This window comes from Alligator mississippiensis, chromosome 1, assembly GCF_030867095.1.
Source record: "Alligator mississippiensis isolate rAllMis1 chromosome 1, rAllMis1, whole genome shotgun sequence".
NCBI lineage: Eukaryota > Metazoa > Chordata > Crocodylia > Alligatoridae > Alligator > Alligator mississippiensis.
In genome coordinates this window covers 167,467,500-167,483,527 of record NC_081824.1, presented here as the reverse complement: position 1 = coordinate 167,483,527, position 16,028 = coordinate 167,467,500, and the positions used below count along the sequence as shown (strand labels likewise).

The following is a 16,028-nucleotide window of genomic DNA, read 5'->3' as shown; positions in this document are numbered from 1 at the left end:
TCTGGTAAGCAAAATGCATCTCACTTCACATTTGAGAAATCGCTCTTTCATCCAGTTAAAAAAGATCACAAAAATGTTTCATATTCATTGTAATCTAAATCCTCTGAAGATGACTATGAGAACAGTACCTTGCAATCAAATCATGTTGTGCCCAAAATGAATTAAAGATTCCCTGCTGATGTTCCTTTTACTTGTTTAATTAGGTTAGACACTTTTACTGTGGATACTTTATAAAAATCAATAACATCCAGTTCTGTATTACTCATCTACTTATGATGTCGGAACAGAATATTATGAATTTCAGTGGAAAAAATCCCTATGGTTAGAGAACCCTTGCTCTTCCTTGGGAAAACACCAGATGGCAGCTCTGAAGCCACCTAAAAGTCCTATACATGGGTAAGATGAAAAGTTTGTGCTTGCACTTTTCACTTTTGAATCCACGGCCTAAGTCTCATGTATACCAGTCTCTGTAGCCCACTACAAATTGCCCCTATGAAGAATGAATTGGCAGAGCTACCTTGTGTCCACAAGGTAGTAAGCAATGTTTTAACAGAGCAAACAGAAACATTTCAAAAATATGTTTGTGGAATGCCGCTCACTTTTCTTTCTCAGATGTTTTACAAGACACAGATCTCTACAGCTCCTCTGACTTCAACACTTCTGTTAATTGTTTGCCCCCCAAAATAGTCTCTCAAGTCTGTGCTTAGAAGAGATTTGTGTGCAAAGAGATGAGAAAACTCTCATATCATTCACATTGCCAGCATTTGTTTGTGTACACTGGTATATAACATGTCAAGAGAACTGTGCTATTTGTAAACAGAATAACAATAATTGTTCAGAAACAGTTTTTTAAAATGCAAGCATACCTCACAGAATTGCTGTAACAACGAAGATGGCAAAAAGTCCTGAGGCTGTAACTCAACAGGAGGTCCAGTCCAATTGCTCTGAACAAAGAGCTGCAAACTGCCCACACCAAGCAGAAACACTAATCTCTGTCTGAAAGAAAAAAAAAATTAAAAAGTCATCTGATTTAGTCTCAAACTAATTAAATATCTCCCTCTCAATCTTAAAATTTCCTTTTGAAACACAAATATCACCAAGTAATGCAGAGTAGGGCTGGGGAAATAAAAGATGTAAGTATTTAATATGTGGCTATCCAAAATTATTTTAATACAGTAATAGCAAATATTTTGAAAACAATGTTTCATAGTTTCATAGTTTGTAGGGTCAGAAGGGACCTGAGCACATCATCAAGCCCGACCCCCTGCCATGGCAGGAAAGAACACTGGGGTCAAACAACCCCAGCAAGGTGTTCATCTAGCCTTCTCTTAAAGACCCCCAGGGTAGGAGCCGGCACCACCTCTCTTGGAAGTTGGTTCCAGATCCTAGCCGCCCTGACAGTGAAGTAGCACCTCCTGATGTCTAGTCTGAATCTACCCTCTGCCAGCTTGTGACCGTTATTTCTTGTCACTCCTGGAAGTGCTCAGGGGAACAGGGACTCCCCCAGTGCCTGCTGGTCCTCCCTGACTAGTTTGTAACAGGCCACTAGATCCCCCGCAGCCTTCTCTTGTGGAGGCTGAACAGGTTCAGGTCCTTTAGCCTCTCCTCGTAGGGCCTGCCCTGCTGCCCCCTGATCATGTGGGTGGCCCTCCTCTGGACCCTCTCGATGCTAGCCACATCCCTCCTGAAGTGCGGCTCCCAGAACTGGATGCAGTACTCCAACTGCGGCCTGACCAATGTCACATAGAGGGGGAGGATCACCTCCTTGGACCTGCTCGAGATGCTTCTGTGTATGCATGACAAGGTGTGGTTGGCCTTCCTGACCGTGTCCCCACGCTGTCGGCCCATGTTCATTGTGGCATCAATGATGACTCCAAGATCCTTTTCTGCCTCTGCACTGACAAGAAGGGAGTTCCCCAGGCTGTAGGTATGCTGCTGGTTCTTCCTCCCCAGGTGCAACACCTTGCACTTGTCAGTGTTGAAACCCATCCTGTTCTCATCTGCCCACCCCTGTACCCTGTCTAGGTTCAATTGCAGCCTGTTCCTCCCTTCTAGTGTGCCCACATCCTCCCACATCTTAGTGTCATCTGTGAATTTGAACAGGGTGCTTTTTACCCCCTTGTCCAAGTCACTGATGAAGATATTGAACAGTGTGGGTCTGAGGACCGAGCCCTGGGGGAACCCACTGCCCACATCCCTCCAGGTCGAACAAGACCCAACCACCACCACGCTCTGGGCGCGGCCCTTTCAGCTAGTTAGTAACCCATTTGACTGTGTAGGTGTTGACGCCACAGTCCCCTAGTTTTTTAATGAGAATGGGGTGAGAGACAGTGTTGAAGGCCTTCCTAAAGTCCAGAAAGACTACGTCCACTGCTACCCCTGCATCTAAGGCTTTTGTGACCTGGTCATAGAAGGCCACCAGGTTGGTCTGACAGGACCTGCCTCTAATGAACCCGTGTTGGTTGCCCCTAAGCATAATCTCCCCTGCTGGCCCCTCGTGGCCATGCGCAAGGATAATTCTCTCAAAAAGCTTACCCAGGATTGAAGTAAGACTAAATGGGCTATAGTTCCCTGGGTCCTCCTTCCTCCCTTTTTTGAAAATGGGAACCACACTGGCCCTTTTTCAGTCCTTTGGCACCTCGCCAGAGCACGAGTGCTCGTAAAGCCGTGCCAGGGGTCCCGCAATGACCTCTGCTAATTCCCTCAGCACTCTGGGGTGGAGGTCGTCAAGACCAGCTGATTTAAATACATCCAGTCCCTCCAGAAGTTCCCTGACTAGGTCCTCACTGACCCTAGGCCTGGGTGTGCCTCCCCCGGGGCTTGAGGGGATCCCGGCGGATGGGCTAATCTGGTCCCTGCTCAGGAAAATGGAGGCAAAGAAATTGTTAAATAGGTTAGCCTTGTCATCTGGTGCAACAACCAGATTTCCTATCGTGTCTTGCAGAGGCCCCACATTACCAGGTACCTTCTTTTTGCCCCCTATGTATTTAAAAAAGGACTTCTTGTTGTCCTTGATCTGGGTCGCTAGTCCCAGTTCCATCTCCGCCTTGGCCTTCCTGACCACCCCCCTGCAACCGAGGTATAGTCCTCCTGGTGATGGCCCCTCCCTTCCATTGGGTGTACACCTCCCTTTTAGCTAGGAGACATTCCCGTATGCCTTTGGTGAGCCATGGGGGCTTTTGCGCCCTTTTGCCCCCTTTGACCCTTGTTGGGATTACCTCCCTTTGGGCACGGAGGATTGTCTCCTTAAGGAACAACCACTCTTCTTGGACATGCTGTTTCATGTTTCAGGGGTTAAGACAGTACCTGACACCAGAGGCCTATGTAGTGGGCATATACACCTATTTTTCTATTTTAGGATTATTATGCTCTCCTCCAATCTATCTGGGGATGGCCACCATGAGAGACAGGAATATCAGACCGATCCATGGTCTGATCTAGTATGATAATTCCCGTCTCACACAAAGACCTCAGGCTTAGAAGAGAAGACCTGAATTACACCAAGTGCAGCCAGAGAGGCACTGCTGTCGTAAAATTATACACACCTAATTCCACCTGATACCCTGCAAAAACACTTCCAAATGTTAAGGAAACTCAGACAAGGATTTATGCACAGGTGCTTTTTGTTTTGTATGGACTGTGTTGCTTGGGGGCTGCCAGTAAGTGCCACTGGAGTATGGCTCAGAATTTCTTTTGCAATGTGTTCATTTTGACTATCGTGTGTTCGTGAAAAGGAAAATAGTAAGCCAGAGTACTCAAAGAGAGAGAGGTCTGGAAAAGAATGTGCTTAAGCGCTGAGCAGAGAGGCCCAGGCTTAACAGTTGAGCCAGGCTGTCCCAGATCTCAGAAGGGAATACCAGGAAGAGACTCGATCCCTCCAATACTGTCAGCATCTCAAAACTCAAAGCCAAAAAGAGTACCTGGATCCCTTTATCTCTGCTATATCCCCTTCTTTATAACATCAACTATACTCTATTTGCTTTAATTTTCCTGGTAATTCGCCCCTCAGCAATCAAGCTCTCAATCAGTATCAAAATGTTGACTCCAGTTGGCCAAATAAAAGCCAGTCTTCAGCTATATGTTAATTTTTCACATGGGCACCTTCATGGGGTTTTTTTTCTCATTTTCCCCTCTTCACTTGGAAGCAGCATCCTATGAGCATCTGCAAAATTACCCCATCACCCTGAAAAAGCAACAAGTGTATTGTTACCAAGGCATTGCTAATATAGGCAGTATTATCTTGTTCTTTCCTTATATTCCTCCAGATGTATTACAGTATCTCACCTTAAAATTGTATGCTTGTTGGGGACAATTACCATCTTTTTATTCTAAGTTTGCACTGCACCTAACACAGCAGGATCCCTGGCCCACGCATGGAGCTTCTCGACATTAGGATAATACGCTATGCCAAAATGTAGAGAAAACAATTTATTTTAAGAGAGAAAAACACTAATAGGCTTGTACATTGTGTTATAAAACACAGAGACCATCTAAGAAGAAAGCAAGTCCATAGCCAGGCTGTGCTTACACCAACTTTGTTGATGGTTCAAGCTTTTATTTATACTTTGGCCTCCCTCCTTTCTTACACAGTGCTATTAAAAACAATTTCAGAAACTAATTTCCTGACTCAAATACCTAAAAATCAAGTGGTAGCAACAGCGAGAAAATCTTCATCCTTATTCTTCAGGGCAAAAGACATATCAGCGAACCAAGCTTGGATCCCCCCCACAAGAAATTCCCAGGCGTAACATACAATATATATATCCTGAAAACTCATACGGTTTGGTCCTTTTTTTTAAAAAAATAGCATGGGTCAACACTAAATTTGGTGTCCAGAAAAGCACTCTACTTCAAGGCCAAGGAAACAACTGAGTGGAAAACAAAGTACATGTCAATGGCAAAGTAAGGAGGAATATATTGCATTTTATTGCTTACCCTAACAGGTCTTTGAGCCCTTTCAGAATACCCTGGGGATATTCTATCCCTATCACTGTTACATAAGCTGTGTTTCCTTCCGCTGTGACGATAACTCTTAGAACAGAAGAGAATCAAATTTTGTTCCTTCAGAAGACAATGTCTTTCTGAAATGATGGTAAAAATTAGAGATGTAAAAGGTGCTCCCTTTACATATATACACGATATTGCCTATATGTTCCAAGATCCAGCAGACTCAAAGGACCTATAATCTCCCTTCTACTGGCAAAATACATTATAATGATGGTTGGCTGGCCTAAATGAACAAATTTAATTCACAGGCAATTGTTTTTAACAAGGTCAGAAACACTGTCACTGAACTACACTGTTGAAGAAAACCAGAACATTCACTTGCTTGATATTATCAGAGAGAGTTTATCACCATTTCACTCTGGACTAATTTACCTTGAAAAATATTAGAATTAATGTATAAGAAAATTCCATTTACATTAAATACATGTACAGCACAATCAAAGGAGGAATAAACAGCTCTCTTTCTACCCAATATATACTTGAGTGCAGTGATTCTCAGATCCAAATGCTCACAATTTCAAAAGCTTAGGCTCCTTGATCCACCCTGTAAAAGTATTTTTGTTCAAAAGGTAAGAATTTATTTTTTAAATGAGTACCAAGAAATGTTTTCTGCTTCTGCCAAAAAAGACCCACCTTTTTATATATGTTAAGTTATAGAAATACTGTGTCTGACTTCAAAAAAAGGACAAAACTATTAGACTTAATACGTCACATTGTACAGCTGTCCTTTGGGAGAGAAAAGGTACTCAGGTTGAAAGTTCTTGTAAATTTCCTACCTAAACCACACAGAGGTAGATTTGACTGTAGGAGACTTTAGCAGATTAGTATTTCAGAAATACACAGCCAGTATTATTCAAAGAGCAGCTGATTTTAAAATACACTAACTATTCTGACCGCAGATGAGGACTCTTTAGTAGATCTCTTAAAGTACATTCATCTTGTAATCATGAATATCAGCTGAATTCTATTTATGTTGTTTAAACAAAATAGAGATCCTACTATATCTTTTCCTATTGAGCTATATTTTTATGGGCTTATGGGCTTTCGAGCTCAAATATCCAAAACATCAACCATGACCTTTCAACTGGAAATCACAAGTCAGTGTCTTACTGCATTATTTTTCCTCCAGAGCCCATGAGAGCTAGAATCTTGTAATCTAAAACACTCCATATGGATCACTAATTGCATCTTTATTTTATGTAAATCTCCACATCCACTGGAGGACAATCAAGGAGTCAGCATATCCACAGAAAAACTGACATACATTTTTTTCCACAAAGTGGCCACTTGGGGGTATAAAAAGGCCTTCATTTTGGAGAAGCTAAGCTTACCTAGATAACTGGCTCTATTTAACCAATTTTAGCCAAGAAAATTGTTGAAGATGAGTGAATTCACTACGATCAGAAAAGTTAATAACCATGGCCATCCAAAAGGTGAACTACAATGAACTATAAAAGCAAAAGAAACAGCCTGTAAACCTCAGTGACATTTTTCGATTTAACAGCTTACAGAATCAGCTAGTTTTATTTTAATAGATAAGGAGAACTGAGGTGCAGCAACTTGTTCAAAGTCGTATGACAGTTTGCAGGAGAGAAAACGGAACACAAATTTCCCGAGTTCAAATCCAATGGCCTTTCCCCCCATTCCCTTTCCTAGTGCTAAACATTAACATTTATTCTGCCATTTACCTTTCTATGCTCACTTAGCAAAGTGTCATGGCATATTGCTTTTTCAGGCTACACAAGCTGATCCCTTCACTGAGATAGTCATAATAACATCTCAACTTTCCCCTTAAGAGCTACCACTAACTCAGAACCCATGAAAGTCTATTAAATTAGATGGGCTTGCTAAATCCGCATGATCACAATTAGAAAACTATTTTAAGTTAATGCTGCCCCTTTTGCAGAATCAAAGCTTCCAGGTTGGAAATGCTCCTGAACCTTATATGCTTACAAAGGTAACCTTCCAAAGGCAAATCACTGTAGTTCTGTTGTTAAAACTGTTGTACTTCTGTCTTCTTAGTCCTGCAAACAGCTCTAGTACCTCTGATGCACACTGGCACATTGACATGGGGATGCACATCCAGGACAGCAGTGGGGAGGAGGGGCTGCATGTCTGGGCACACTGCAACAGGAGGGAGTGTCCAAGCTGCCCAGGGACCTGTGGTGCAAACAGTGAGGCCACATTGTGGAGCCTCCAGTGTGTGTGGCCCTCCAGGGCTTGGCAGTTGGACAGCGCTAATGTAGGTATTTTTATTATGCTGAATCTTTTATCCCAAATAGTTAAAAAATCTGAGTAAGAATTAAAAAACCTTAATTCTTTAATGGATAGCACATGGGAGTAAAGAAAAGGTGCATTTTAGCCTAGAGATTAAAGTTAGGCCCCAGGCTAGTAGTTTTGATAAATTTTGAACCTTGATGGAGCAGATTTTCCTCTTTGTTCAAAATACTAAGGACTATCTCCAGACTATACTCCTCTATAATTCTTAGCTAGTATTTGATTACAAAAGCAAAGTGGCAGTTAAAGTTAGGGAGCCAACCAATATATCGGTGCACATCAGATCAGCACCGATAAAGGAAAAATGACATTATCAGGTACCAGGTATCCAGGTTGTAGCCTTATTGGTCTAGAGGAAAAGGTAATCAGGACTCATAGTAGAGATGATATCTTTTATTAGACCAACAAGATTTTTGCAAAAAAAATTCTTTAATTGCAAGCTTACGGGCACAAAATCTAGGGTGCTTGTGTCCTAACACTTGCAACTAAAGAATTTTTTTTGCAAAAATCTTGTTAGGCTAATAAAAGATATCTCTACTACGAGTCCCGATTATCAGCTACGAGCTTTTTTTTGGTTATTCTAGCCAATAATTATGGCCATGTGCCTAGAGCACCCTGGTGAGCATAGTCCAGTCCCCATGCCCTGCCACTAACCCGAACCTGAGGCAGACTACAGGTCTCAGCAAGCAGCAGGAGGGGGCACCAGGGAGTGGTCACAGGGTATGACATTCAGCAACAAAGTGACCATTACCAGCTCCTGCTACTGCAGCTATAGTAATGCCACACGCGCAGTGGGGCCTGAGCTCCAGGCTGCTGTGGAGATGTTGGGCTGTGCACAGGCAGGGTAAAGCACCGCACAAGGGACATTTCGTTCTGCCAGACACCAGGCACCTTTGCAGAAGTGGCCTCTCCCAAGAGGCTGTGGGAGCTCGGTTGAGCAGGGCCCACCGGCACTGAGGCCGCAGTATATTTGGGTCTCTAAACACACCCAGCACCACTGTCCACACGAGGGTCCACCCCACCCACGTGGGATGGCAGCACAGGCTGCACGGGGGGGCAGCTATGTGGGCAGGAGCTGTGGATGACGGGGTGACGTGAATGGGAATATGGTAGTCACCGCCTTCCTCATTGAGGGCTGGAGCAGGCAGGAGGCGGCTCCTGGTTCATGGGATGTCCAATATGATGTTTTGAGTTGCTTTGCGGCACTCTAAATAAAAACTACTGTCAGTAGTTTAAAATGCCTTGCACTACTATTAAATATCAGTTATTTGATCAACATTTGCCAATATGGTTAGTTAATCATCAGTTATTGGTATCAGCTAAGAAAAATCTTTAAATCAGTGCACCCCTAGACAAAGCCACCCATTAAAGCAACTTCCATCGATTTTTACATCTCTGATTATTCTGCTGGTGACCTAAACAGCACACCACAGTGCATCTGTGTTCTTATAACTCAGGATCTCTTTCCAAGAAATCCTTTAACTATGCTGGTGGACGCGTCTTTTTGACAGACTGCATAGCATTCTCAGACAAATCTTCTTTAAGCATTACTTGCTAATTTTTGCTACTGTGTGTAGCTGACATGCTAACCAAACCACCTTCTGTTCTTAAACTTCTCTTAATGTATGTAGATAATCTTAAGTATCTGCACTTCTTTGTGAGACTTAATTGCTTTATTGAAGTTTCTGCTTTGGTCCTCCTCCTCCTGCCCTTCCTCCAACAGAATTGTTTTATCTTTTCCATTTGGGGGCTAGAAAACTATCCACACCAACCAAGCCAAAATCCTGTCAATACAATTTACTTGATAAACTATAAATACTAAACCCAGACATTACATCTAATGATACAAAAGAGACCGAATGCATCAAAGTAGAAGTGCAATAAGTGGGCTTTGTATGAAGACTTATGAAGGAAATAACTACTCATAGCCAATAATTCTCCTGTGAATGCCATATTTATTTACATACCACAGACCCCTAAATAAGACACACACCTTGTTCTGAGAAAGCAGAGCAAAGGGAAAAATGTACATTTTAATTGAAAATGTAATTTATAACAAGTTATAAAATATATATAAAACCATTTTGTTCCATCCATGGTCACATGTTCATATGTAGCATGCTACAAGACTGACTCGGCAAACATAGGATATCAAGTATAGGTATACTACCAGTAAGTACAGTTGGCCTACATAAAGTAATGATATGAGGTCACCTACTGATGTGTTAAAAAGCAAACTGTTCAACCACAGTTAGGAAAGAATTCAGTTTTCTTATGGAAGATTTGCCCTGATTTTTTATCACTGATTTTTTTTTTTGGAGGGTGGGGTACATGTGGTATGCAAATAAATATGGTATCTCAGTCATTTTATACTTTCAAAAGATAAAATGTTCTCATTACAAGGTGGACTAAAATGTAGATCGTACTTTGTTATATAATGCTTTATGGCACTTCAGTTATTAGTACAATACAGTGTTCACAAAGTTACAAGAAATAATAAATTGTGGAAAAAGGAGAAGATAAATCTGCAACTGATTAGCCTCTTTATGCCAGCAGCTTCACCAGCAACTATCACCTCTAAGATTCAGAAGCACACACCTTTCTATAAAAGAACCAAGTCAACTGATAAGTCTTAGGAAATCCATTTAGAGCAGGGGTTTTCAACCTTTTTAACAAGTGCACCCCTGGCAGCCCCCTTTTTAGTAAGTGTACTGGGGGTGGGGGGAAGGATATGGCAAGCGGCTGGATCCTGAGCAGGGGAGTGGGGGGCAAGCAGCCAGATGCAGAGCGGGGGCGTGGTGAGCGGTGGAAGCGCAGTGTCTGTGAAGCCCTGGTTTCACCACGCCCTGGCTCTGCTCCTGGGAGGCAGCAGCACCGGGTGGCAGCACTCTATCCCCACCCACCCCTGCATACCCCCTGGGACCTTTCAAAGTACCCCCAGGGTTACGTGTACCCCAATTAACAACCCCTGGTTTAGTGATTTCTCCTCTTGGAAGAAAAATTGTTGATTTTCCACATCAAATATTAAAGAAGATTAAATGATCTCTATTAGCTCTAAGTAGCTTCTATTAGTCTTATACATAATAAAGCAAACCATTTCCACCTTTCCACGTTATCAATATCTTCACTGGAAGAGTCCAGGAATGCTAAAATTGCCTTCTCCAAGTAGCTGTCAATCTTCTCCTCTCTCACTGTGGGTACACTGAGAACACTCTGGATCACTTCACTTAATAGAATGGCCTCATAATTCCCTTCCAAAAAGGACTGCAATAAGCATCCACTTTCTGAAATATAAAAGACAAACAAACAAACAAACAAACAGTGATATAGTTTTACATCTTTCTTTCATGTAACTTAAAGTTGTCACAAGTACTATTCAAGTGAAAACATAGGCTAAGCAAAGGGAGGGCACGGGGGTGCACATGCACCTCCTACTCTCAGCTTAGGTGACAGGCAGGGGGAGCACTGGTGCCCCCCCCCCCCCCCCAAGCCCGAGAAGTGCCGCTGGGACTTCTGGGCTCAGTGTCCAGCCACGGGGCCCCCTCCCCACCCAACACCGCCGCAGCCGCCTGCAGACAGTCCTTGCCCAGCCCGCCCTCACCACCAATGCCTTTGTCACTGCCTGCGGGCAGTCACCGTGCACCACCCCCCAGCCTCAGGAGGCACACATCACCTATGAGTGAAAACATTTTCCAAGTTTTGGAAAAAACATTTCATCAGCTGGCCAAAAAGATGTTTTTACTTTTAAGTCAAATTTGTTTTTTTTAAAAATAGCACCAACAGAGTTTCATCTTGTAGTTCAAGACTAATATTACAGAACTGATGCCAACTTTTCACACTGAAAATATAACTGCTATATGGAGTTAAATTATATAGTTAAAACATAAGACAGTCATATTTTTTCAACATCATTAAGGAAAACAAAGTTTTGGGGGACAGACTTGGAAGTATTTTTTAAGTACACATTAAAATTATGTGGGAAGTTTTAAGTCACATAACCAAAAATTTAATTTTGAATCCAAAAGTATCTTAAATGCATTGATAAAACACCAAGATATCGTTTTGTGTTACACTGTATTACAACACCATTTCACAGGCTAAAAGAGCTATTCAGAAAACACAAGATACCTTTCTGACAAGGGAAAAGATGGAATTCAACAACTACAGAAGTTCAAAGAATGAGTCTCCAGACAGCGCAGCACAAATCTCAGAGACCTTCCAGGAAGCTGCTGAAAACATCCACAAGAAACATGTTCCCTTCCAAGAGACAAGGATAAACCGTGCACTTCTGAAAGTCCTATTCTGAATGTTCCTGTTCGTGTCAGAAAGTTTAGAGGTGCGCTGATATATTGATCACATATCGCATCAGCACCGATAAAAGGACACTTAATATTATTGGCGATCGGTTTTTTTTGGCCAGTGTAGCTGATGTCACTGATAAATGCTGTGTGCAAGCAAACAGCCGCAGCATGAACACAGCCAGAAATGCGGCCCAGCAGCTTGGAGAGCAGCCTCCTACTGGTAAGTCAGGGCTGGGCACGGCAGAGAAGAGCAGAGACTGGTGGGGGCAGATCAAGGCCCCCACAGTGAGGGAGCAAGTAGGGCAGGGGCAGGCACAGTCCAGTCAATGTGGTGAATGCGACCCCAGGAGCGGGACAGAGCTGCAGGTGGCACATCTGGGGAGCGCAGGGGGTGGGGAGGGAGAGGGGCATCTCCCCACCACCGTGCACACCCCTAGGGGAGACCCAGGTTTGTGTGCATGGCAAGGGCAGGCTGCCCGCTGCAGGCTCAAGGCTAGGGGCTGTGCCAGTCTCTTCCGGCACAGCCCCGGCCGAACCCCCCTGCTGGGAAGAGGCTGACAGCTCCTGGCCCTGAGCCCACAGCAGGCAGCCCACCCTTGCCCCACACACAAATCCAGGGGGGCACATGCCCCCCATGCCTCCCACCAGGGTGTGGCAGTGGCAGGAAGCCACTCCCCTCCCCCCCCCGCCCAGATGATCCATCCACAGCTCCATCCCGCACCCGGGGTTGCATTCATTGCCCTGGCTGGGCAGCACCTACCCCTGCCCCACTTCCTGTCTCACGGTGGAGGCCTCAATCTGCCCCCCCATACCCCCCATCAAGGGCCTGCAGACCAAGCCCTATGAGGACAGACTAGAGAAACTGGACCTTTTCAGCCTCCGCTAGAGAAGGTTGAGAGGCGACCTTGTGGCTGCCTTTAAGTTCATCACGGGGGCACAGAAGGGAATTGGTGAGTATTTATTCACCAAGGCGTCCCCAGGGGTCACAAGAAACAATGGCCACAAGCTAGCAGAGAGCAGATTTAGATTGGACATTAGGAAGAACTTCTTCACAGTTAGAGTGGCCAAGGTCTGGAACGGGCTCCCAAGGGAGGTGGTGCTCTCCCCTACCCTGGGGGTCTTCAAGAGGAGGTTAGATGAGTATCTAGCTGGGATCATCTAGACCCAGCACTCTTCCCTGCTTATGCAGGGGGTCGGACTCGATGATCTATTGAGGTCTCTTCCGACCCTAACATCTATGAATCTATGAATCTACCCCTTCCTTTCTCCCTGCCCCTTCTCCTCCACAGATTTATTGGCTGGAGGCTGCTCTCCAAACTGCTGTGCTGCATTCCTGTAAACTGGCTTTCAGATCAGTAATGTCTGGTATGGCTGGTCAATAATCGGCCATCAGTAAGTGGCCAACAAAATCTTTAATCAGTGCATCCCTAATAAAGTTATAACAAACTGCACATGTAGGAAGGCTTCTCAAACAGCCTGACTCAACTTCAGAAATGCAGGCACAAAGCAAAGCATATTCACATATCAAGAAATACTAAGAATCTTGTCCAGGACCTATACATCTGCCCTTCTAATTTATTAAGCATCAAGATTAGCTGATGCCACTCATGCCAAATTAGCCAGTGCCTCATTCAGGAAAAGAGTCTTCCCTTCCTCTTACAACCTCTAATACTGCAACCAATCCTGAAGCAAGTCACACTAGCTACATCTGTTCTGGCTGACAATGGCCCAGAATTAAACTTTCTGCTCCTGAGCAAACTCAAGATACTTACCTTTCAACAAAGGTGTAACTACAAAGTATGTAGACATATCCAAGCTAGCTCAGGTAGCAGAGCTAACACAAAGGCCTTACACAGCAACATCCCCTTGTTGCACTTTCTGACATCTCTGGTTGGTTGAGAATCTGTCTGGCAAATGACAGCCTGACCTCAGCTGTATATATTGTAGTCCAGATGGGAAGTAATAACTGGGCATGAAGCCATCACCCCTTACAATAATGTAACTAATACAGAATGCTAACGCACTCTCTTCAACAACACAGACAACTGCAAGAACATCAAACCTGTGTTTCATTCTAAACAATGCTAAGTCAAATTTAAGGTCTTCAGCAGGCTGGACACAGCATAGCTAAGCAGTTGAAACTCCACTCCTGCCCACCCCCAAAAACAGAACAGCACCCTCTACAAAAAGGATGAAGCTCACCTGGTGCAAGGGAACACTTTGCACAAAAGCTAAGGACTATGAGAAAGCTCACCACCTTTTGCCACAAGGGACAGGGGTACCTGACAGACAGATAGCAACACATGCTCTATCAAACCGCGGCACTACATAATTAATGTTCTTACTGTCCAGAAGTGAAAGAACAAATCATGTGAGAGATGCTTAAAAAGCACTACTAGATGGTGCTTGGATACTACACTGGTAAATACGTGTAGGAACCTAAATGAAGCAGGTGAGACCATCTGAACAAGGGTGAATTCACCACCTGTAGGAGTGCGGTAGGCAAGATATACACAGCGAGTTGGGGGTGGTGCAGCAGCCAGACTCAGCTTCCCAGCTACCCCCATGGTGGCAGCGGCTCCTTCCAGCTGGTTCTTCCAGGTCACCACCACTGCCAGACCCAGCCCTGCTGCCCAGGCACCCACACCCACCACCAGGGGGGCCAGAAGGTGTGGGGCAGAATCCATGGAGACGGGCCTGAAACCCCCACGGCAGGGTGCATTCGGCCAGGTGGATGGGACGGAGGAGTGGGCAGGCAGGGGTAGCATCCAGGAGCGGGCCAGGGCTGAGATCGTGGGACAGTGGCTGCACAGAGCTGGAACGCTCCCCGGGACAGAGCCACGATCCAAGCCCCACATGTTCCTGCCCACAGAACTGCTGCCTGTCACACGGACATGTGAGAAGCAGATTGCAGCTCTGCCTCAGGCCCCAGACCTGCACTCTCCCCACCATCCCAGCCCTGGCTCTGTCCACCCATCCCACTCCTGGCTGCTGCTCCCAGCCCACCCATAGCCCCATCCCAATCTGCTGGGCCAAGCGGGTCCTGCCAGCAGTGGTCCGAGGCTGGTCTCTATGGAGACTCCATCTGCCTACCCACTCCGTCCAATGCCCCCAGCGGTGGGTGCAGGGCAGACAGCCCTAGGGCCAGATATGATCAATTGCTCCCTCTGCACAACAGCTCATCAGAAGTCATTAAGTGGCCTTCCAGCCCCAATAATTGACTGCCTCTGTGCTGGAGCCACCTTGAAAAGTCTTTTTTATGTTCTATGCATCCTAAACATTTCAGCAAGTGGGAACATGACCACGGTCCTTGGGAGCTTATCTGTGCTCAAGGTACACCAGCAGAAGAAGAGATTAGATTTAAAATCCCACTAAGCCTCAGATAATAAAAATGAGACACTAGCGGCTTCCTCAAACCTTCCCAATAAGAATCCATTTCACTCTAGCAGGAAACATGCACAGCACAAGAGGGACCCAAACACAGGATAGGGCAGAAACCAGGGCAAGCGCACTGTGCAGACAGACAAGTTCAGAGAGGCATCAGTTCCCCTCCACAACAGTTTACTTCACCGGATGCTGCCACAAGTCCTCCCTCGGTGTGGAAGGGGCCACCTTGCTCTAACCAATGCCTGATTTCAGGGTACAGCAGCAGAGCAAAGCACCTCTCCAAACAGAGATGAGCATTTTGTCCCCATGCCTCCCGCAGACAGGGCACTCCCTCCTGCCTGATTTCGGGCTCAAGTCCGAGCCCAAAATCAAAGCCAGCGCCCTCGGCTGGCTTCAACTAGAGGCATCAGCACGAGTGTGCCGGGGATCTCCGGGCTGCCGGGGGCCTACCTACCCCGCAGGTCCCGACAGCCCGCAAGCCCCAACACCTGCAGTAGCAGCAGCACGGGCTCCACCCCGCGCCCAGCGAGGCGGCTTGAAGCGAGCTCGGAGAGCGCCGGCCCCCCACGGGCACCAACAGCCGCCGCGGAGCAGCTGCGCCGAGCCCCGGGCCCCTCTCACCTGCCGCCGCGGCTTCCCCCTGCTGCCAGCCCCGAACCTCCGCCGGGCTCGAGAAACCACACAGCAGTGCCCGCTCCAGCGCCAGCTGCATCCTGCCGCCCTCCCAGCACACGTGCCGCCACCGGCCTCAGGGCGCCGCCATGACACCCGCGCACGGCATGCTGGGATGCAGGAGTGGCAGGCGCAGGCGCAGGAGCGCCCTCGCTCTGTGGGGCGGGAGCTGCGTTCTGGGCGTGGCGGGGTGTGCGCTCATGGTGCTGGGTGTAGGACCTTCAGTCCGTGTACAACGTGCAGTCGATAACAGTAAACGCGTTCAAAACCGAGGATTTGTTTGTGCCCAAAAGCCTGCAATTAAATATTTATTTTATTTTTATAATTTTTTTTTTTTTGCCAAAAATCTTGTTGGCTTAGTAAAAGAGATTGTTTCTATCCGCC

The 16,028-nt window shown here is 45.8% G+C and overlaps 1 protein-coding gene across 1 annotated transcript in view; it reads right to left on the bottom strand.

Moving 5' to 3' along the window:
- TTC27 (tetratricopeptide repeat domain 27) overlaps window positions 1-15,764 on the bottom strand; it is a 228,411-nt gene extending 212,647 nt beyond the window's left edge. The window contains exons 1-3 of the mRNA XM_014600026.3: window positions 15,594-15,764; window positions 10,388-10,568; window positions 867-996 (exon numbers count right to left, since the gene is read on the bottom strand). Of these exons, the coding sequence (XP_014455512.1) occupies window positions 867-996; window positions 10,388-10,568; window positions 15,594-15,684 (402 nt within the window). The 5' untranslated portion in view covers window positions 15,685-15,764. The remainder of the gene's footprint in view (window positions 1-866; window positions 997-10,387; window positions 10,569-15,593) is intronic.
- Window positions 15,765-16,028: the final 264 nt, after the last annotated feature.